Source organism: Desmodus rotundus, chromosome 5 (genome assembly GCF_022682495.2).
Source record: "Desmodus rotundus isolate HL8 chromosome 5, HLdesRot8A.1, whole genome shotgun sequence".
Lineage (NCBI taxonomy): Eukaryota > Metazoa > Chordata > Mammalia > Chiroptera > Phyllostomidae > Desmodus > Desmodus rotundus.
This window is the reverse complement of record NC_071391.1, coordinates 90,009,015-90,030,175: the sequence shown is the minus strand read 5'-3', so window position 1 is coordinate 90,030,175 and position 21,161 is coordinate 90,009,015. Positions and strand designations below refer to the sequence as shown.

At 44.8% G+C, this 21,161-nt stretch overlaps 3 protein-coding genes, 1 long non-coding RNA gene and 1 other non-coding gene across 7 annotated transcripts in view; 2 read left to right on the top strand and 3 right to left on the bottom strand.

Moving 5' to 3' along the window:
- Positions 1-314: 314 nt before the first annotated feature.
- TRAPPC4 (trafficking protein particle complex subunit 4) lies at positions 315-3,990 on the bottom strand. 2 transcript variants are annotated; one of them, XM_024570762.3, is made up of 5 exons: positions 3,625-3,990; positions 3,335-3,509; positions 1,684-1,787; positions 914-1,040; positions 315-667 (listed from the first exon to the last, which is right to left on the bottom strand). In XM_024570762.3, the coding sequence occupies exons 1-5, from the start codon at positions 3,818-3,820 to the stop codon at positions 589-591; spliced, it is 681 nt and encodes a 226-aa protein (XP_024426530.1). In that variant the 5' UTR covers positions 3,821-3,990; the 3' UTR covers positions 315-588. The 2 variants fall into 2 exon arrangements, with proteins under 2 accessions (XP_024426530.1, XP_024426531.1); XM_024570763.3 differs by having other exon boundaries at positions 3,646-3,990.
- Positions 3,991-4,157: 167 nt separating this feature from the next.
- RPS25 (ribosomal protein S25) lies at positions 4,158-6,745 on the top strand. The gene is made up of 5 exons (XM_024570764.3): positions 4,158-4,299; positions 4,534-4,629; positions 5,905-6,088; positions 6,503-6,604; positions 6,697-6,745. Exons 1-4 carry the CDS (start codon positions 4,297-4,299, stop codon positions 6,595-6,597), a joined length of 378 nt encoding a protein of 125 aa, XP_024426532.1. The 5' UTR covers positions 4,158-4,296; the 3' UTR covers positions 6,598-6,604; positions 6,697-6,745.
- CENATAC (centrosomal AT-AC splicing factor) lies at positions 6,710-16,927 on the bottom strand. Of its 2 annotated transcripts, XM_024570761.3 has the most exons (11): positions 16,758-16,927; positions 16,451-16,614; positions 15,912-16,010; positions 10,780-10,846; positions 10,645-10,707; positions 10,290-10,354; positions 10,040-10,145; positions 8,440-8,470; positions 7,200-7,289; positions 6,991-7,123; positions 6,710-6,904 (listed from the first exon to the last, which is right to left on the bottom strand). In XM_024570761.3, the coding sequence occupies exons 1-11, from the start codon at positions 16,875-16,877 to the stop codon at positions 6,841-6,843; spliced, it is 1,002 nt and encodes a 333-aa protein (XP_024426529.1). In that variant the 5' UTR covers positions 16,878-16,927; the 3' UTR covers positions 6,710-6,840. The 2 variants fall into 2 exon arrangements, with proteins under 2 accessions (XP_024426529.1, XP_024426528.1); XM_024570760.4 differs by having other exon boundaries at positions 6,710-7,123.
- On the bottom strand, positions 7,984-8,173 carry LOC112314421 (U2 spliceosomal RNA). The gene has a single exon (XR_002975786.1). It is a non-coding gene; the product is annotated as a U2 spliceosomal RNA (small nuclear RNA).
- Positions 16,928-17,068: 141 nt separating the features above from the next.
- Positions 17,069-21,161, top strand: part of LOC123480793 (uncharacterized) — a 57,172-nt gene continuing 53,079 nt past the window's right edge. The window contains exon 1 of the long non-coding RNA XR_006656906.2: positions 17,069-17,171. This is a non-coding gene — a long non-coding RNA (uncharacterized lncRNA). The remainder of the gene's footprint in view (positions 17,172-21,161) is intronic.

The following is a 21,161-nucleotide window of genomic DNA, read 5'->3' as shown; positions in this document are numbered from 1 at the left end:
TAAATCTCTTGTCTGTATTAGAATGTACCCCCTGAAGTTTGGGTAAGGATTAAATGAAATAAAGCAGTAAAGCTTGGCTGTAAACACTCGATAAATATTCCATCATCATCATCACCACCACTGCCACCACTCTAGGAATTCACTAGCAATTATGAAACTAGACCCAAGGCCTGTGATTCAAAGTCCCATGTTCACTTCAGTTAATGAACACATTTGTTTTGCTTTTTATTAGAATATCTCCCCAGAATTCCCTATCATTCCCATCTCCCCTCCTGGAACTCTTTCCCAAAACCATCAACTAGGATAGCAAACAGTGAAATCAAAGGAATGTTTATTACAGCATTTGTGGGCATACCTCCTCCATAAATAACTCTGTACAGAGTTAGGAAGTAGGACCGTGATAGATATAGGAGGGAAGAGAGCACAGTATTAAGGCTCAGGGATCACTATGTCATCAGGTTCAACATCCTTCCCCTTTCAAGGGTACTAACAAGGCTGCTGGGATTTCCATTGGTGTGGAATCAGCAGGACCCCTGCTACAGGATCTTTCAGTATTAGGAAGGGGGGAGGGACTGTTGCAGGTTCAGCCTATGTCCCAGGTCCGTAAGTTCCAGCCTTCTCTGCCACCTCCAGGGCTAACTTCAGGTTCTGGTCAAACAGCTCACACCTACACCAGACCCAGAAGGCACAAATAAAGACAAAGTGTGAGGACTATGGCTCTCTCCCCACTTTGGATGCAGAGGCAGAGCCAGTGAAGAGCTGGCTTCAAGGAGTCTTTAGTTTCTTAAATAAGTAAAAGGCTACTCACCTTGTTTTATTTAAAAATAACTTGTATTACACTTCAAAATGACTTTGGAAAAGAACACACAGGTTGGGGCAAGGAGAATTTGATCTGGGGAGTGGGACCACCTACCTGATAGGCATTTCCAGGGAGTAGAATGGATTCTTGAGGGCAAAGTCTGAGTAAATCTCATAAATCTTTCGGAGAAGAGAATCTATCCCAGCTTGCCGAGGGTCTGCCAGCACCACAAACTTGATCCCTGGAGGGGCCGGGAATGGTTACCAAGGGGTAGAAAATGCAGCAAATAATCTCATCCTGTATTTGTACAGCACTTTCAATTTTACAAAGCACTTTCATCAGCCTATATTTATTTTATCCTTACTGCTCCTCAAAGCAGGAAAGGTAAGATTTTAAATCCGTAAGCGAGACCAGAAAATCAAAGTGACTTTATCACATCACTCAGCTGGTTGAGATCAGGCTCTGAGTTTTAGCTCTGTCACTTGTTGCTAGTCTTGGGGTCCCTCAACAGAAAATGCCAGGAGGGACAAACTCAGACAATTTTCAGTTATCTGCATTAAGGGAGTGAAGCAATGACACTCATGATCCAAAGGTCATTTCCATCTGGCATTCATAATTTTGAAACAACACTTATACCTTCCAAAACATGTGCAACATGAGATAATATTAAGGTGAGTTTTATTTGTGCACTGGATAACTAAATCAGAGTCAGATTAAATATTAGCTTTGGATTAACAAAACAAATAAATAGATGTGTCTATGCAATTGTCCCAGGAATAGCTACCCTCCCCTACCCACCCCCTACACTGTTTACCAAAGCTTTGGTCAATCCTTTCCCCCAGCCTGTCCCACTGTATTTCTTTGGACCATCTGGAGACACATACCTGTCAGTGTCTGGAAGCAGTGCAGTTTGAATGTGTCTGTCTCCAGCACCTCAATGCCTGAGCTGCCCTGTTCAGGAGATAGCTGGGAGCCGATTGCAAACAGCCTATTTACAAAGAAAGCAAAGCTGGGAATGTACTCCATTGCTGTAAGGTAGGAGCGCTTCCCAAACTTTCCCAATGAAGTGATTCTGCCTACTGAGTTCATATTACGGCCAGGTCAGTCAGAAGAGGCAGTGTGAACTGCCTAGCAGCAATATCAAATTTTCTTTAAAATTCACTTAAATTCTGCATGGATTTTACAGCAAGTCCTCAAATAACATCTTTTTATTATAGTATTGATGAGAAGCCATAGGAACTTAACTTTTGTTTGTATCAATTAGCCTACAGTAAAATTGGTTTCATTATACTATTGACAAATATGGATTTGAACTGCGCAGGTGCACTTACACTCAAGTGTTTCCAATAAATAGTCAGCCTTCCCTATCCCCGGGTTTCAAATACAAGGACTCAATCAACTTAGAATCGAAAACAGTATTTTCAACCAGCATTTTGGAATAACTGGATGCAGGGGACTGACTGTATGCATTGGTCTACATACACCATTTCATATGAGGGACTTGAATATCCACGGATTTTGGTTATCTGCAGGGGTCCTATAACTAATACCCTGAAGATGCCAAGGGATGACAGTAGTTGTGTTGGAGTAGTCAAAAGTTATATGTGGGGACCCGGGCTGGTGTGGCTCCATGGCTGGATTGTCGTCCTGTAAATTGAAAGGTTGCAGGTTCCATTTCCCACCAAGGAACATGCCTGGGTTGCTGTTACAGTCCCAGTCGGGGCACCTGCAAGAGGCAAGCAACAGATGTTTTGTTCTCTCTCCCCCTCCCTCCCCTTCTCTAAAATCAATAAGCATGTCCTCAGGTGAAGATAAAAAAAAAAGTTGTATGTGGGGGGAAGGGGGCATAACTCCCTCCTTGTTCAAAGGTCAACTGAACTTCCTTTTGCTTAAAGTTGTACAACCCATCCAAGAGGTTAAGTGAGGGCTTACTGTACATTTATTATTTACAATATTTTACATTAAAAACTTTGGGTCAAAGTAACATTGGGAATATGTGCCATGGCTAGTATACCCAACACATCTCATACTGTAGTTGAGAGCACAAAAAGATCTTAAAGATCATTTAGTTCAATTGCCTTACTATAAACATGGAGAAACTAAAGTTCACTTATGCAACATCACACCACTGCCAATACTGCCTAAAACCTAATTGTACTGAATCAGTTCTTTTTCTTTTCATAACGCATGAACTGATGATTAATTTAAAAACATTTTACTTATTTTTAGAGAGGGGAAGAGAGAGAGGGAAACATCAATGAGCAATTGCCTCTTGCGGGCCCTCCACTGAGCACCTGGCTCAGAAACCCAGGCTTGTGCCAAGATTGGGAATCCAACCGGGGACCCTTAGGTCTGCAGGTCCACACTCAATCCACTGAGCCACACCAGCCAGGGCATAACTGATGATTTAAAAGGAAGTACAAAAAGGTAAGCACTGCAGCTCAGGTGACTGCTTGGTCATAGAACCACACTAACACAGCCAGTCTAAGAGCCAACTGCAGGCCAACAGGCACTGGGCAGGACTGGAGGACTTACGAGTGGAACATGGAGGCCAACATGAGCTTCTCGTTGGAGGTGAGGCGAGGCCGGCCGAATCGAATGGACACCGGGTAGTTAGCAGGATTACCTAGGTACTCCAGCACCTCCTTCCCATCAGCCGTGTACTTGCCGTTCACGTCCATGCCATTAATGGCCAGCACTGCGTGGCCCACTGCAGAGGTGAGGCAAAGATCAATGAAGCCCCACTCTGCGGATGCCGCCGAGGGAACGGGACTCAGCCACACCCCTTCGCCCCCGTCCCCCCAGCCTACTGCCGCAGTACCAACCCCTTCCCCAGTCTAGCCAACCCCGGATGCCGTCGCGCTGGCCGAAGGCTACTAGCACTCTCTCGTCATGTAGCTTGAGCAGCAGATCAAGCGGGTAACTGAAAGTTTTCTCAGCCTCGGCCCGTGGTGCGTAGCTGTCTAGTTGATAAATCAGGCCGCCAGCCTTGTTCACCACATACACACTGAAAATCGCCATCACTGCTGCCGCGGCTCGAGACTGCGGGTGGACCAGCCTCGCCCACAACAGCAGTCACGGGACGCGTCTCCCGCCCTCCACTTCTTCCCGGCTTGAGGGCGGGTGCTGCGCTTGCGCCCTGGAGGCAATACTCTAGGGTGTAACGCCAGAAAATTAGTTGCCGGGTTCTGATAGTTTTCTGTCTCTTTCCCGGTTCTCAGTGCAATGTGTGACTGCTTCAAAACTAAATGCAAAGGCAAACAAGACAGGACCAAGGTTCCAGTGAAGCGGCAGAGGAACTGGAATCCAGGAGCTCAAGGGCCAAGGTAGCTTCAGCGAGGGGGCGGCGCTTAGAAAGTCTTCTGCGGGGCTCCACCCCTTGCCCCGGAAGCACTTGCTGAGGGCTTTGGTTTTTGAGACTGTTCGTGAGCGGCGCTTCCTTTTTGTCCGACATCTTCTCGGGTAGCGGTGAGGTCCCGTGCTCCTTGAGTTTCACAATGGTGAGTAGCAGTGCGAAGCCCGTGCGGTTCTAAGGGCCGGATGGTGCCAGGGCGCGGTTGAGGCTCCTTTGGGAGGAGGGCCTCCAGAGTTGCCAGCTGCAGCTCAGAGGACGGGCCGGTGTATTGTCTCAACCGCGTGCTCGCTTGTGGAGCTTGACTGGGGTAGGAGGCGCAGTAGGAGGGGAGCATGGTGCTGCGTTAAGAGCTGGCTGTTTTCCCGCCTTTCTTAAACAGCCGCCCAAGGACGACAAGAAGAAGAAAGATGCTGGGAAGTCTGCCAAGAAAGACAAAGACCCAGTGAACAAATCTGGAGGCAAAGCCAAAAAGAAGGTGGGAGTCAGTTCCTCTAAGATCAAGGAAAACTGGGGGCGCCCGTTCCATATTGCTGTAGTAATAGGTGACATACAGCGAATGGCTTTAACATTGTGGGTTATAGAGTCAGATTACTCTTTAAATTTTAAGTATACATATAAAGATTGTATTTATTTTTAGAGGGAAGAGGAAGGAGAAAGGGAGAGAAACATCGATGCGTAAGAGAAATGTGGGTGGGTTGCCCCCATCCGGGGACCTGGCCCACAACCCAGGCATGTGCACTGATCGCAGATGGAACCGGCAACCTTTTGTTCGCGGGCCAGCGCTCATTCCACTGAGCTATAGCAGCCAGGGCTAATTTTTAATTTTTTTAATTTATTGACTTGAGAAACATCGATTTGTTGTTCCGCTTATTAATTGGTTGATTTTCGTTATGTGTCCTGAGCAGGGATGGAACCCACAACGATGGCTTAATGGGACAACACTCGAACCAACTGAGCTACCTGGCCAGGGCTAGAGTCAGATTATGAAAGCTATATGCCCTTATCACCATTCTCACTTTTTCCCCCTAAAGAATGGGGTGGTACATACTACTTGGAAATTATACAAATATGTATCAAACATTTGTCCTGACCCGTGCTGGCATGGCTTGGTTGGAGTGTTGTCCTGTAAACTAGAAATTTCAGGGCGTGTTCCAGAGGCAACCAATCAATGTTTCTCTCCCCTCTCATGACTCTCACTAGGTGTGGGTTGGTTGGGCTTCCTGCCAACAGAAAGGTCGCCAGTTCCATTCTCACCAGGGCACATGCCTGGGTTTTGGGCCCTATACTCCATCCCTTCCTGGATGGTTGCAGAAGGCAACCAGTGGATGTTTCTGTTCCTCTCTTTCTTCCCCCCCCTCTTTCTAAAAAATAAATAAAAGATAAAACCAATAAGCATGGCCTAGAGTGAGGATTAAAAAATAACTCTTTAAAAAAACATTTGTTTTGATGCCTAGTATGGAATATTATTTTAATTAGCCTGGTGGGGCTCGGCCCATATTTGAAAGTCTCAAAATGTATCTGAGGGCATTAAAGGTTACCAGGGTCTCTTTTACTTTATATCCGGGCTATTATTTGAATCTTAATTTGTAGAATTTCTGCAAATTCGGAATTTCATGTTTTTGCAGGTCAGGGGACAGAGTGACCCTCTCAGTATTGCCAGAGAGAGAGATTTCTCTGGCACAGATTGGGAGAAAAAGGGTGATTCTTCTAGGCATACTGATTTTTTTTTCCTTTTTGTTTTTGTGAGCAGAAGTGGTCCAAAGGCAAAGTTCGAGACAAACTCAATAACCTAGTCTTGTTTGACAAAGCAACATATGATAAACTCTGTAAGGAAGTTCCCAACTACAAGCTTATAACCCCAGCTGTTGTCTCTGAGCGACTGAAGATCCGCGGTTCCTTGGCTAGGGCAGCCCTTCAGGAGCTCCTTAGTAAAGGTGAGAGGGAATATTGTACTGGTGTGGTTTTACACATTAAATTGGCCTGATCGTGTTAGCCATCTCAAAATGTTTTTATTGGAATTTAAAAAAATAGGCTAACCAGTGGTTGTTAGTAATAATGATTTTAACATGTCAGCCCTAGCAGCCATTTTTGTGCCGTGGCCCCTGTGGCAGTTAGGTGAAGCTATGTGTAGTGCCTAACTTAGATAAGGTACTGTGAAGGTGGCCATCTCAAGAGCAGGTAATGGGTCCCTCCTTGCCAAGGGAAAAGTAAGATTAGATTATCACCAAGCAATTTGGGCCTGATAGTAAACACTCATGCTCAAATTCAGCATTTCTGTTTTGGGAGGGAATACAAAATTCACTTTCTAATGTTACTTGCTATGTGAAAACCTTATGTTTTCTCCTTAGGACTTATTAAACTAGTTTCAAAGCACAGAGCTCAAGTAATTTATACCAGAAACACCAAAGGTGGAGATGCCCCAGCTGTTGGTGAAGATGCATGAACAACAGGTGAGCAAGAATCCAGGGTCTCATAATGTAGGAATTATGCATCCCCATTACAAGATTTTACTAATTATTCTTTTTACTTTTTTTTAAAATAGGTCCCACCAGCTGTACATTTTGAAAAATAAAACTTTATTAAACCAGTAAGTGGGTGTGTGTGTTTCCTGAGAGAAGCAGTTACAAGGGATAATAGTGGGTGTGGGTTTGCTGACTATGGGTGTTAAAAAAGTACCAGGAAACCATTAGTTTTTTTCTTTGTGTGACTGCTGTTTGTTCCTTGCTACATCTTCAATTTTGAATTGATGCCTGAAAGGAAATGAAGGGATAACAGGGCAAAAGTGAGAGACTTTCCAAAGGGGTTGTAGGTTGGGGTCCAGGCACAGGACCCATACCTGGATTGCCAGCGGCGTCCATTATTCCAGACCCGGCCAAAAGAGGGCAGCCACCCTGCAGTGGTGCTGGAGCTGTGATCAAAGTTGGCCCCAACTCTGTCTGGGGGGAGTTTCTTCAATTTCTGTTTTTCCTCTGTAATGATAAGTAAATGGTTTGAGTAGGAATTTAAAGAACACCTCACTGCCATTCTTGAATTAAGTTTACTCACTTTCTTTGAGAAATTCTTCATAGGAGGGTCCTATTTGTTGATTCCCAGAGCTGTATTCCTCATCTTGGACCACCCAGGGAGGTGTAGCTCCTGGAAAGGAAAGACGTATTAAGCAGAAATACGGCACCTGCATACGCAGTTAATGAGTTTTATCAGTGTTGTTGAGTACTGTCCCATTATTCATTTGTTGAGGCATGTTTGGATTGTTTACAGTTTGGGGCTGCTAAAAATAAAGCTGCTACAATTTGTGTACAAGCCTTTTTTCTTGGACTGGCTGGTCATAATGTATGTTTAATTTTAAGAAACCGTTGGACTGTTTTCCAAAGTGGTTGTGCCATTGTACATTCCACCAGCAACTGAATGGGAGTTCTCACACGTCCATGTTCACTCTTTAATTTTAGCCATTCTGATGAACATCTTTTTGTATGCCTTTATTGAGTTTTGGTACATACAGGATCCAAGTCCTTCATTAGATAGTGCTTTTTTTCTTTTCATTTTCGCTTCCCAACCCCCTACTCTTTGGAAATCATCAGCTTATTCTCTATGAATGTTTTGTTTATTCATTTAGTTTTCTTAGATTCCACATGAGATCATATGGTATTTGTCTTTGTCTTATTTTACTTAGCATAATACCCTCTAGGTCCATCAATTTTGTTGCAAATGGCAAGATTTCATTTTTTATTGCTGAGTAACATTCCATTGTCTGTATCACATCTTCATATCTTCATCTATTAATGGACAGCTAGATTGCAGTGAGTGTTTTACCTTAATGAGTTTTATTTTTTTCTGGTGCACCTTTCTCAGAGGTATTGCAATACCAGGTTGATACATAGAGTGGATAGAGCAATCTCCTATTCTATCTCTGTTCCAAAAAGCCATTTAATTTATTGTCCTCAGATAGAGGACATACTAAATATTAAAACTGTTAAGAACTGATAACTACACTTGACTTAGCCCAAAGGCTGAGAAGTGATTAAACTTTAAAAAAATAACTGCCTCACCTTGACCAGCATGGCTCAGTTGTGTATCAGTCATCCCGCAAAGTGAAAAGGTCGCTGGTTAGATTACTGCTCAGCACATGCCTGGGTTGTAGGTTCGGACCCCAGTTGGGGTGTGTACAAGAGACAACAGATGTTTCTCGCATCAAAGTTACTCTCTCCCACCCTGCTCTCCTCTCTAAAGTTATCTTTTTTTTTTTTAATTGCCTTACTCTTTGATAAAACACTGCCCTGGGCCTTACCTGAGTGGATGTTACCAACTCCTGGTGTGTCCTGTAGTTGGAAATGGGGGGAAAAAAATATCCTAGATATAAAAGCCAAGATATGATAGGATACTCAAAGCTAGAGAAAGGGCAAACTTTATAGGAGATGGATGGGACCAGTGCCACAATGCTAATTCTACACCCTGTTAATGTTAAACCTTAAGAGCCCAGTAGGCCTTGGCCGGTGTGGCTCAGTGGTTTGACACCAGCCTGTGAGTGAAAGGGTTGCTGGTTCAATTCCCAGTCAGGGCATGTGTCTGGGTTGCGGGCCAGGTCCCCAGTAGGGGGCACTCGAGAGGCAACCCACACATCTCCCTCCTTTCCCCTCTCTAAAAATAAAAAAGTAGCCCTGACTGGTGTGGTTTGGGGATCACCCACAAGCAGAAAGGTCATAGGTTCCATTCTTGGCCAGGGCGCATGCCTGGGTTGCAGACTGGTCCTCAGTTGGAAGTGAGTGTGCGAGGCAACTGGTGGGTGTTTCACACATCAGTGTTTCCCTCTCCTCTCTAAAAATAAATAGGATATCTTTTTATTTCATCTTTATTGTGTTTTTCCCATTACCATTTGTTCCCCATATAAATAAATCTTAAAAAAACAACAACAAAAAAAGCATAGCCCTAGCCAGTGTGGCTCAGTGGATTGAATGCCAGCCTGCAAACCGAAAGGTTGCCAATTTGATTCCCAGTCAGCATGAGCCTGAGTTGCGGGCTGGGTCCCAGCTGGGGGCGTGTGAGAGGCAACCAATTGATGTTTCTCTTGCACATCAATGTTTCCCTCCCTCTTTCTCCCTCCCTTCCCCTCTAAAAAATTTAAAACACAATAAATCATTGCAAGTCCTATCCTCAAGAGACTAATGGTCTTAATAGGGGAGCTGTGCCAACTACATGCCAGGTGAACAAAAAACCCTTTCCTCACAGCATACTGTATTTTGCCATGTATAATGTGCACTTTTTTGCCCAAATTTTTGAGGGAAAAATAAGGATGTTTATTGTACATGGGTATGATTCGTGTACAATGCACAAAAACGTGGGTGTGTATTATATATGGGAGCACATTATATACAGCAGAATGCAATACGTGGTATTAGCAATGGCAACTGCATGTGCAAAAAGGAAGCACAGTACAGCTGGAATATAGATAAAGATAGCAGGTGATGCAATGACTGTGTTTGAAACAGGATTGCAGGGAAGAGTAGGAATTGTTCTAAGGGGCCAGCTTGTATTGAGGAGGTAAAACAGATATACTTGATAGCATGTGGAGATGGATGGGATAAGGATCTGCATCTACAGTTTTTGGAAATACAGAAGGGGGGTAACTTTAGATACCTGTGCATTCAGCTGGAACTGTGGGTTCTCTAGAGGATGCAGCTTAGGTTTTGGTACCCTTCTAAGTGGAAGTGGGGGCAATAGGCATGGATGGAGGGTTAGCAAAGATATCTGAAAGCACTATACTATGGAACACTACAGCAAGAGAGAAAAGCCCGAAGAGAAGACAAGAATGGGTAGGAAACCCAGGAGAGATGGGTGTTCTTGTTGCTGATGGGTCATTGACTCTTTCCTGGCTGGCTTATCCATTGTACCTGGTGGCCAATGAATGTCAGAGGTTGTCCTGTGTCCATCCAGTCAAGCTCTTGGGCAGGTGGCAGGTCCAAGTATGAGGGCCTCTGTGAGGCGGAGGCTACTTGGCTGAAAAAGACAAACAGGAACCAGGCTGGCAGAGGAGGTCCCCGGGCCATGACGATAGCAAAGGTGAAATGTGTTCCCATATTCCCACTAAAAAAATTACAGAATGCTCTAACAGGTCAAACTCCCAAGGAGAGATTCTCTTACCTGTTAGTCCTTTTCCAGCTTCCAGGTGCCGAAGAGCCCTCTTCTGGGTCTGGCACTGCCTGAGGCTGAGTTTGATTCAGGAAAAATAAATGTGTCTAGGATGCTTAAGAGTCTGCCTAGGCCATGCTCCCACCCTCCAGAAGGAAACAAATTGGCATATGGAGGGTACTGCCCATCTTGTAAACTCTCCCTTTCCAGCCCTGCCCACTGATGGACAGGTAAGGGAATTCAAGCAGAACAGGTGAAACATGAGGACGATGAGTTTTCTTAGAGCTGATAGGTAAAATGTTGGACCTGGGAGAAGCAGGAATCAGTGGATTTGGATACTGCTCTGGCTTTTCCAAGGGAAACCAACCTCTAAGACGGACCGAACCACCTCCTGCCGGCTGTGCTCCACCTCACGGATCTGAGCTGCCATCTGTGGGAGAAAGGCTGCTTAGGTACAAGGTCATGGGGGCTGGGTGCTTCAGAGGCCTTTCCTGTAACTAACCTCTTTGATCACTTCATCCTCTTTCTCCTCGTAAGAATCCAAACCTTTCACCATGGATTTCTTGAATCTAAAGAGAAAAAGGGCAAGTCAGCCCAGAACCCAAGTCTTGCCAGTTGTGAAAAGAACCTCAGTAGATAATTTTTTTCTTTAAATTGTGAGTAATTTTAAATTCACAGAAAGAAAAAGGACAATGAACACCTTGGTACCTTATCCAGATTCACTGTTAACATTTTATCGTACTGGCTCCACTTCTCTTTTATACACATATTTCCTTTTTGCCAGAACAAAAATGGGTATTAGACATTATGAGACTTGACTTTAAATATTTCAGCATGCATCTCTTGAGAATAAAAACAGTCTATTAAACCATGAAACCATTACCACATTTAAGAAAATCAATTATTATTCTTGATACTCAAATTATCCCATATGTGGACGTTAAGAACCTCTCCAAACCAGGTCTTTTGTCCTCTGGACCACTCCATGGTCTCACCATGTACTACTTTCCCTGCACCAAACCTGAAATCGACCATTTCTCCAATGAGATCTAGTTCCTTTTGGTAGAAAGTAGTATTTAGAAACAGAGCTGAGGGGGAACAGGTAAAAAAAGGTGAAGGAATTAAGAAGTACAGACTTCCTGTCAAGATGATGGCATGGCTAGTCTTGCACTACCACATCAAAATTGCAACTGAACTATCGAAGAGCCATCATCATTCAGAACTGTCAGAAATTCAGCTGAGTGGAAGTTCTACAACTACAGAATTAAGGAAGAAACAGCATTGAGACTGCTAGGAGAGGGCAGAGATGCAGAATGGGCTGGTCCCACACCTGCGTGTGGTAGATAAAAACTGGGAGGGGTATCTCAGGAGTGAGGGGGTCCCCACCCCACATCAGGACCCCCAGCCCAGGATTCCAGTGCCAGGAAGATAAGTCTCTGTAACTTCTGGCTGTAAAAAACAGCGGGGGTGAGGATGTAGAAAACAGAAACGTCTGGAATCCTAGGAAGTTCCTTTTAAAGGGCCAGCACACACACTTATTTGGACTCACTACCTCTGAGCTCCAGTGCAGGGGCACCAGATTAAAAGGCATCAGAGACATATGGGGAGGAACTAAATTGTCTGGCATCAGGGTGAGAGCTGGGGGCAGCTTTCTCCCAGACAGAAATGCTGGTGGAACCCATTGTTGGTTTTCTGAACCCACCCTGAAGAGAGCCACAAAGCCAGCAGGAGGCATCATATTTGAGACTCCATCAACCTGGCTACCACTGTTTGCCCTACCCAGATGATTCCCTGAGGCTTGGCCCCAACCAAATTTCAGGCCCACCCAAGCTGTTTCCAGTGGCTTTTCCATATGTGGCTTGTCTTGGCCCATGCTCGATTTTCCTAAATTCTCTCAAACAAGCAGCAGCTGGCTTCAGCAAGCCCCATTCCTTTCACTAAGCTGACCCAGGCCCAGCACTGGCAGCAGCTGGCCTTGAGTCACAGCATGGCCTCATCTGGGCAACTCCAAGTCCAGCGCAAGTAGAGCCATCTGCAGATCGTTTTGAGCTTATGCTGTAGAACACGGGGGGTGGCTGACATTGGAAGTGCCCACAACAATCAAGGCTGAATTACAACAGGTGGTGTACACAGCCCACATGGTGGGCACACCTTGAGTACCCAGTTTGGGTAATAGAGGACGCTGTACCACTGGACCCTACAGGACACGACAGTAAGCCACTCTACCAAGCCTGGGAGACACAGCAGCTCTACATAATACATAGAAACAAACAGAGGGAGGCTGACAAAACAAGGAAACAAAAAACATTGCCCAAATGAAAGAATAGATCAAAACTACAGAAGAACTACACAAAATGGAGACAAGCAATCTACTACATGTAGAGTTCAAAACACTGGTTATAAGGAACCTCAGTTAACTTAATGAGGACCTCAACAACATAAAAGATCCAGTCAGAAACGAAGGATACACTAATTGAAATGAAGAAAAATTTACAGGGAAACAACAATAGAGTGGATGAAGCCAAGAATAAAATCAGCAATATAAAATATAAGGAAGCAAAAAACAACCAATGAGGACAGCAAAGAGAAAAAAGAATTAAAAAAAAAAAAATGAAGATAGCCCTGGCTGGTGTAGCTCAGTGGACTGAGCACTGGCTGCAAACCAAAGGGTTTCTGGTTCAATTCCCAGTCAGGGCACATGCCTGGGTTGGAGGTCAGGTCCCCGGTAGGGGGCGTGCGCGAGACAACCACACAGATATTTCTCTCCCTCTTTCTCCTCTTCTTCCCCTCTGTCTAAAAATAAATAAATAAAATCTTAAAAAAAAAATAAAGATAGTGTAAGGAGCCTCTGGGACAACTTCAAGCATACTAACATTCACATCATGGGGGTGCCAGAATGAGAAGAGAGAGTGAACAAGAAATTGAAAACCTATTTGAAAAAAATGACAGAAAACTTCCCTAATCTGGTGAAGGAAATAGACATACAAGTCCAGGAAGCACAGAGTCACAAGCAAGATGAACCCAAAGAGGCCTGCACCAAGACATATCATAATTAAAATGCCAAAGGTTAAAGACAAAGAGAGAATCTTAAAAGCAGTTAGTTACCTACAAGGGAGCTCACGTAAGAATGTCAGCTGATTTCTCAAAAGAAACATTATAGGCCAGAAGGGACTGGCGAGGAATATTCAACATGATGAAAAGTGAAGGCCTGCGACCAAGGCTACTTTACCCAGCAAAGCTATCATTTAGAATTGAAGGACAGATAAAGTGCTTCCCAGACAAGAAAAAGCTAAAGGAGTTTATTACCACTAAACCAATATTATATAAAATGTTAGAGGGCCTTCTTTAAGAAGAAGATAGCCCTGGCTGGAGTCGTTCAGTGGATTGAGCACCAGCATGCAAGCTTAAAGGTTGCCAGTTCAATTCCTAGTCAGGGCACATGCCTGAGCTGCAGGCCAGATTCCCAGTTGGGGACTTGCAAGAGGCAACCAATCAATGTTTCTCTCCCTCTCTTTCTCCCTTCCTTCCCCTCTCTCTAAAAATAAATAAAAATAAAATCTTTTTAAAAAAAGATTAAAAATATGAATAAAATGGCAATAGATACATATCTGTCAAAATTAAATCTAAAAAGCAAAGTAAGAAAACAAGAAGAGCAAAAATAGAATCATAGATACAGAGAACATTTTGTTGGTTGCCAGATGAGAGGGGTGTTTGGCAGATGGGAAAAAAAGGTGAAGGGATTAAGAAGCACAAATGGGCCCTGGCTGGTGTGGCTCAGTAGACTGAGTGCCAGCCTGCAAATCAAAGGGTCACTGGTTTGATTCCCAGTCAGGACACATGCCTGGGTTGTGGGTCAGGTCCCCAGTAGGGGATGCACAAGAGGCAACCATACATCGCTGTTTCTCTCCTTCTCTTTCTCCCTCCCTTCCCCTCTCTCTAAAAATAAATAAATAAAATATTTTTTAAAAATGGACTGTGCGGGTCTGCACGTAGAGAACTTTTCAATCTCCCCCTTCCTTGATTTCTTTGTTCTGCATTCCTTCTTCTTTCTTATAAAAAACCTCTGCCTGCACTGAGATGTTAAGATGGGCTTTGGGACAGGAGTGCCTGTCTTCTCAGGTTGCTGGCATCTCAATAAACCTCTTTCCTCTTCACTAGAGCCTGATCTCACCAGTTTGGCTTTCCTTGTGGCAGGCAGCGAGCACTGCGTTTTGTTACAATGAAACAGCTTCTCATTAACTCTGAAGTTCTGATGAGGTATGGGGCTTTCTGTCCCTCCCCTCTCAGACTAGAGCTGCAGACTTTAAAACCATGTAGCTACAGTCTACATCTGGCTCCCCAGCAACTCCCCACAACTCATGCTGAGGTCACCTAGCCCTTTTGGTTTCAGCCTGGTCCTTTTTGGAATGTGGGACAAGGACCTGGGAAGCTGGCAATTGGGCTTACTCTTTTTGCTGTCTCTGTAAGTAATAAACTGTCTAAACCTAAAAGTGGCTCATTTTATCATTACTTGTCAGTCAGGCTTGTCCTTGTCTGGTCTTGTATGTGTATGTCTGCTTGAAATTTATACAGTTAAAAGTGAAAACTACATTTAAATAAAAGCTCCAAGCGTCCATCCTCATAATTCTCAATTATAAACTTTTCTGCTCACCTATACTTTATTCACCCACCAAAACCATATGACACTGGGTCAGGGTATGAGGAGTGAGGGCTTTTTGTCCTCAGATCCCCATCTCCTCCCAGTCTGAACCCCAGGTCTGAAGGCAAGGTAGTGGGATTTAGGCATTTCTTATCATTCCCTCATTATTCTACTGAGTAGAAAGGAATAATAGATACCATAAGTTTCTCTGTAACTTTGGCTCTGGGATCCCCTTGGGTTACACTCCCATAATCTCAATATGGTCCTAATAAAAGTGGTGTCATGAGGCTGCCTGTGTTGTCTTCTTGAGGCAGTCAGGGCTCATACTCCCTCTGTGCTGACCAGCTTCCTGCACTTGTTTCTGAGGGTCCTCCAGAGGCCAGTTCAAATAGAGTCTAAAACTATTAAGAGCAGAACCCTAGCCAGAGAGGCTCAGTTGGTTGGAGCATTGTTCTGTGAAACAAAAGGTTACAGGTTACATTCCCAGTCAGGGCGCATGCCTAGGCTGTGGGTTTGATCCCTGGTGGGGGCACATGTGAGAGGCAGCTGGTCCAATTGATGTTTCTCTCCCTCTCTCTAGAATCAATGAGCATGTCCTTGGTGAGGATAAAAAATAATAATAAACTATTAAGAGTGGGTACTGAGTTGGCACCAGTTTTTTGCACATTATTAACCTCTTCTATTCCTAAAGGAACTTAGTATTCACTGTGCCACAGATTTAAGTAGTTGATTACAGTCAACTTTTAGTATATATTGTTCTCTATTTGCTAAATGCATTGCAAATCCAATCCCCAATTAGATTATAAACCTTTCAAAGATACTATCATACTACTTTTATGTCCAATACAGTACCTAGAATAATGAGTGCTATGAAGAAAACGGATACTTAGGAAGTCTTTACTAAACTTTCCAATTAATAGAGGATACTCCTGTACTTGACACAGATCCAGCGAATTCCCACTCTGCTACTTCATCTTTCATAAGCAGCGACTTACTGTGCATAATCTTGAGGGGAGATGAGAAACTTCTCTTTCATATGAACCTCAGCCTTGTTCTCCCACCAGAATCGGTTGGTTGCTTTCTTGTGCTCTGGGCTGAGAATGGAGAGTATGAGTAATCTCAATGATAGGTTACAGACTATTACTCAGATATTTAGGCACAAGAAATAAGTAATGCAAACTGACATTTGGATTTCTGCCTCTGGGCAAGGCCGAGAGAGAAATACTGTTAATTAGTAGTCTCTTCCAGATTTCCAGTCTCCGTTTTCCAATAAAAATGCGAGAATCTAAGAGGAGGTGTTGGGAGGTAACCTTGAGATAGCTGCCCTGCTGGCTTTTCCAGTTCGACCACCAACACCACTGGGACCAAGGCAGTCAAAAAGCCCTCTATCCTTTAAGGTAAGCAACGCCTATAAGGTGACAATCCATCCACCACGATCCAATCGCAAAAGCGTTCCTCCTCTCAGCTACCCTAAATCCTCCCTCCTACGTTTGTAAGCGAACGTGCTCGTTGAGGCTCCTGTCCCGAATCTCACCTGGCCAGGTGCTCCAGCAGCCCCCCGTGCAGCACGGTCAGGTTTCCGTGACTTAGGTGCTTCCGCACCTCACAGCTGCAGCACAGGCACCAGCAGCACCGATCGTGCTCGGGCACGTAACGCTCCACCTGAGCTGTGCGAATGGCCTTGCGAGCGGCCTCCACCTGCGGGAGAGAGTGTAACCAGGAAGAGGCCAAGGGGGAACCCGTGGGAGAACCGCCAGATCCCACCCGTTTGGGTCCTCACTGAACCGCCCGCATCCCTGCCCCCAGGCCGACGGTGGTCCACTCCGGCCTACCGGCCGCACCTGGGGAGCGAGCCGATCCAAAGCCACCTTCAGCTGCCGCTGGTGCTTGCGGCTGTAGACGTGGCCGCGACCACAGAAGAAGGTCTGGCGGCACAGGGCGCAGCGATGCGCCGGCGCCATTCGCCCAAAGGTAGATAACTACGACAGGCGGCGGATCTTACGCAATCCGTTGATTCCTCATCCCCACCCCTCCCCCAGGAGGCGGGGCAAGGCCACGAGCATTCCGCGGCACCCTACCACCGGCCGGTTCCACTACAAACTCTCCTGCGGCTGCGCGGTCCCTCCTCCGGCTCTCTACGCTCAAACACAGCAAGTCGTCAACATTCCCAAGCGCTGTCTAGCCAGAAAAAGTGGTCAGGCTGCAGTGCTGATACGCTGGGAAGGGCACGCGACAGTTAGTGAAACTGCAGCACGGTAAGCCACACACATATAGAGGTATTGACAAGGACCCGTATTGGACAATGTAACAAATCATAACTAGTATTTATACGGACCTCACAGTGTGTCCAGCGCTTTACATTATCTACCTCATTTAATCCTCACAAGAACTCTATGTAGTGTACTATTATTATCGGAATTTTACAAGTGGGGAAACTGAGGCTGGGGGAGGAAGTATCTTTGTGGAAGTTTGCACAGGTGTTAAGCAGTGGAAGCAGCACCTTGGGCCCCGTGCTCTTCAGTACCAGCAGTCTGTAAGGAAGACATGCTGAGGGTGGCCATAATCTAAGACCTAATCAGTCACATCCCAGAAAGGTATTGTGAGCATTGCTCCTGTAAAGCTGTAAAAGGGAAACTATAAAGGGTAAGAAATCATTTAATATATACAAGTGCTAACTAGTGGAATTTTTAATTCTTTGCAAGCCAGTTAGAATCAGCAGCCATCCTGTCAGTGCTGATCCCAATCCCTAGGGCAGGCCTCAGGCAAATCGCTTCTTTATAAAGCTGAAATCCTCAGGTTTTGTGATCTCTACCCTAGAGTTCCTCCAAAGAAGCCTGGGACCTAGCCCAGCCTTACTTAAAGGATGAATAGGCAGAGCTGACAGAGTCACAGACTTCTCGTAGATTTGTTACCTGTATTGGTGCATTAACCTGGATGGGTTACAATGTCTGTAGGTATATACACAGTCACCTTTACATAATTCAGGCCCAGAAAGTAGCCAGAGTCCTCTTCAGATCTTGAATTCCTGTTGAAGCTTCCCTTTAGACTCAAGCCTTTGCCAGATGTGATCCATTTTGATAATCCTTGCAACACTCAATTCCTTGACCTTCCATCATTCCCGTGGCAGAGTCAATCCTGGACCTTCTTCACCCAAAATTCTTCCTTTCTGAATCCAAACACTGAAGTTCTACTCTAACCATCAGCTTCCATCTTCCCATGTAACCTTACCTTCCATCTGGTCTATTAACTATAGGAAGACCTCCATTCCCGAAAATGACTGCTCTTACCCAGTTACTCATATAAGTGTTCAGCGTCTACCAGCTGCCAGAGGCTTTGCTCTAGAACAGTGGTTTTCTCCTTCTTGCATTAAAATTTTATTATTTTTATTTCTGCAAAAATCAGGGCTGTTAATCAACATATTTATATAGTTTATGTTTCTTCAATCTATAAAGTACCTTCAGCAAAAAAAAATAACACTTCCATATGAAAGGTTTTCTTAGGCTTCGCCAAGGAAGAAATGCCAATCAGCCACAAAATTAGGCAGTACAGAGCTTTATTGGGGTTTGGGCGCCCGGGGGGAGATTCTCCCATCCGCAGAGCGGGCCGGAAAGTCACGTGGAAGCAGGGAATATGGTGGGGTTTTATGCACCAAATTCTGATTGGCTCCCCTCAGGGGCTAGGGATTGGTCTCCTGGAACAAAGCTGTAATCCATCATTGGTGGTTCCCCTCTGGCTCAGGCTGCCAGGCGGATATCCCTGCCCATCCTGACACCATAGACTGTCTTATAGTTACCACTAAAATAATGGCCAGTAAATACTGTATGACTTAAGTCACTGATCAAATAATATTAGGTTGTCACATCTCCTTTTTATTTTTTTTAAATATATTTATTGATTATGCTATTACAGTTGTCCCATTTCCCCCCCCCACTCCACTCCATCCTGCCCACCCCCCTCCCTCCCACATTCCCCCCCCATAGTTCATGTCCATGGGTCATACTTATAAGTTCTTTGGCTTCTACATTTCCTACACTATTTTTACCCTCCCCCTGTCTATTTTCCACCTATCATCTATGCTACTTATTCTCTGTACCTTTACCCCCCTCTCCCCCTCCCACTCCCTTATTGACAACCCTCATGTTCTAGTTGTTTGCCTAGTTTGCTCTCGTTTTTGTTTTATGTGTGGTCGTTAATAACTGTGAGTTTGCTGTCATTTTTACTGTTCCTATTTTTGATCTTTTTCTTAGGTAACTCCCTTTAACATTTCATATAATAAGGGCTTGGTGATGATGAGCCTCTTCAACTTGACCTTATCTGAGAAGCACTTTATCCTCCCTTCCATTCTAAATGATAGCTTTGCTGGATACAGTAATCTTGGACGTAGGCCCTTGCGTTTAATCTTGGGTAATGTAATTATGATGTGTCTTGTTGTGTTCCTCCTTGGGTCCAGCTTCTTTGGGACTCTCTGAGCTTTCTGGACTTCCCGGAAGTCTATTTCCTTTGCCAGATCGGGGAAGTTCTCCATTATTTGTTCAAATAAGTTTTCAATTTTTTGTTCTTCCTCTTCTCCTTCTGGCACCCCTATAATTCGGATGTTGGAACGTTTCAAGGTGTCCTGGAGGTTCCTAAGCCTCTCCTCATTTTTCCAAGTTCTTGTTTCTTCATTCTTTTCTGGTTGAATGTTTGTTTCTTCCTTCTGGTCCATACCATTGATTTGAGTCCCAGTTTCCTTCTCATCACTATTGGTTCCCTGAACATTTTCCTTTGTTTCTCTTAGCATAGGCTTCATTTTTTCATCTGTTTTTCGAATAGATTCAACCAAGTCTGTGAGCATATTGATAACCAGTGCTTTGAACTGTGCATCCGATAGGTTGGCTATCTCTTCGTCGCTTAGTTGTATTTTTTCTGGAGCTTTGAAGTGTTCTGTCATTTGGGCCATTTTTTTTGTTTGTTTGTCTTGGCGCGTCTGTTACTTTAAGGGGCGGAGCCTTAGGTGTTCACCGGGGCGGGGTAATGCTGGTCGCTGCGCTGTGACGCTGTACGTGGGGGTGGGGCCGAGAGGGAGCAATGGCGCCCGCTTCACTCTCCTCCGGATTTCAGTCTTTCACTCCGCTACCCACAATCAAACTGGGCCCCTCTGGTGCTGGTTCCCGAGTAAGTGGGCCTGTGCACACTCTAGGCCCCTGTGGGTCTCTCCAACAACCTCTCCTGTGAGGCTGGGAGTCTCTCCTGCCGCCCCAACCCCCAGGGGCGCTTTCAATCAGAGGTTTGAGGCTTTATTTCCCCGAGCTGGAGCCCTGGGTTGCGCAGCGGTCTGCTTCTCTGCCCGCCCTTCGTCCGGTTTATCTGTGGGGGAATGTGGTGCCGCAATGTGCTATCCGCCACTCTGCCTGCCCCACTCTCCGCCACTCTGAGTCCCGCCCTCTGGGTTTATCTGTGCAAATGTGGGACCGCAGGGTCTGCTAGTGCTCGGACTGCCTGCGCCATTTGTCCCACACTCCGCCAGTCTCAGTCCCGCCACAGCCACGCGAGTCCTCTCCACCCCAGTGCCGTCTCCGCCCCTCGTACCAGTCTGGATGAATGATTATTTTCTGTTTCCTTGGTGTTGGTCCCCCTTGCTGTTCGATTCTCTGTCGGTTCTGGTTGTGCGAGGAGGCGCAGTGTGTCTACCTACGCCGCCATCTTGGTTCTCCCACATCTCCTTTTTAAAAAATTACCAATATGTAAGAGGATCATGATGAAAATCTCCTAAATATGCCAAAAACTTATCTGAACAATCAGCTGCCATTTTCAGGAACTCTGACTTTTATAGCTCTTTCACAAATCTGTTGCTGAATGTGTAAACTGGTATAAATCTATATAGAAATCAATTAGCCATTTACATGAAATGCTTTTTAAAAATTCTTTCCTATGAGCCCACAGATTCTACTCAGCATCTAGCCTAAGGAAGTATCTGTGAACCAAGAATAATAGCGGAAATATTTTTACTCAAAATGATAGGCTATCCAGGATTTGCTTCAAAATAATATGGGGATGTGGAGAATATATAGGGTAACAGTTAAAAATCCGTTGAAGCTGGGTACATATATAGGAGTTCATTATTTTGTTCTTTCTATATGTATGTGTTAAATTTTCCATAAAAAATTTTAAAGTGATACATAATATTATTAATTATATGTCTGGAAACCAGATATTTCTCAAACAATAAGAATAGTTAAGAGTTATTCTATAACTTTTAAAGGTAT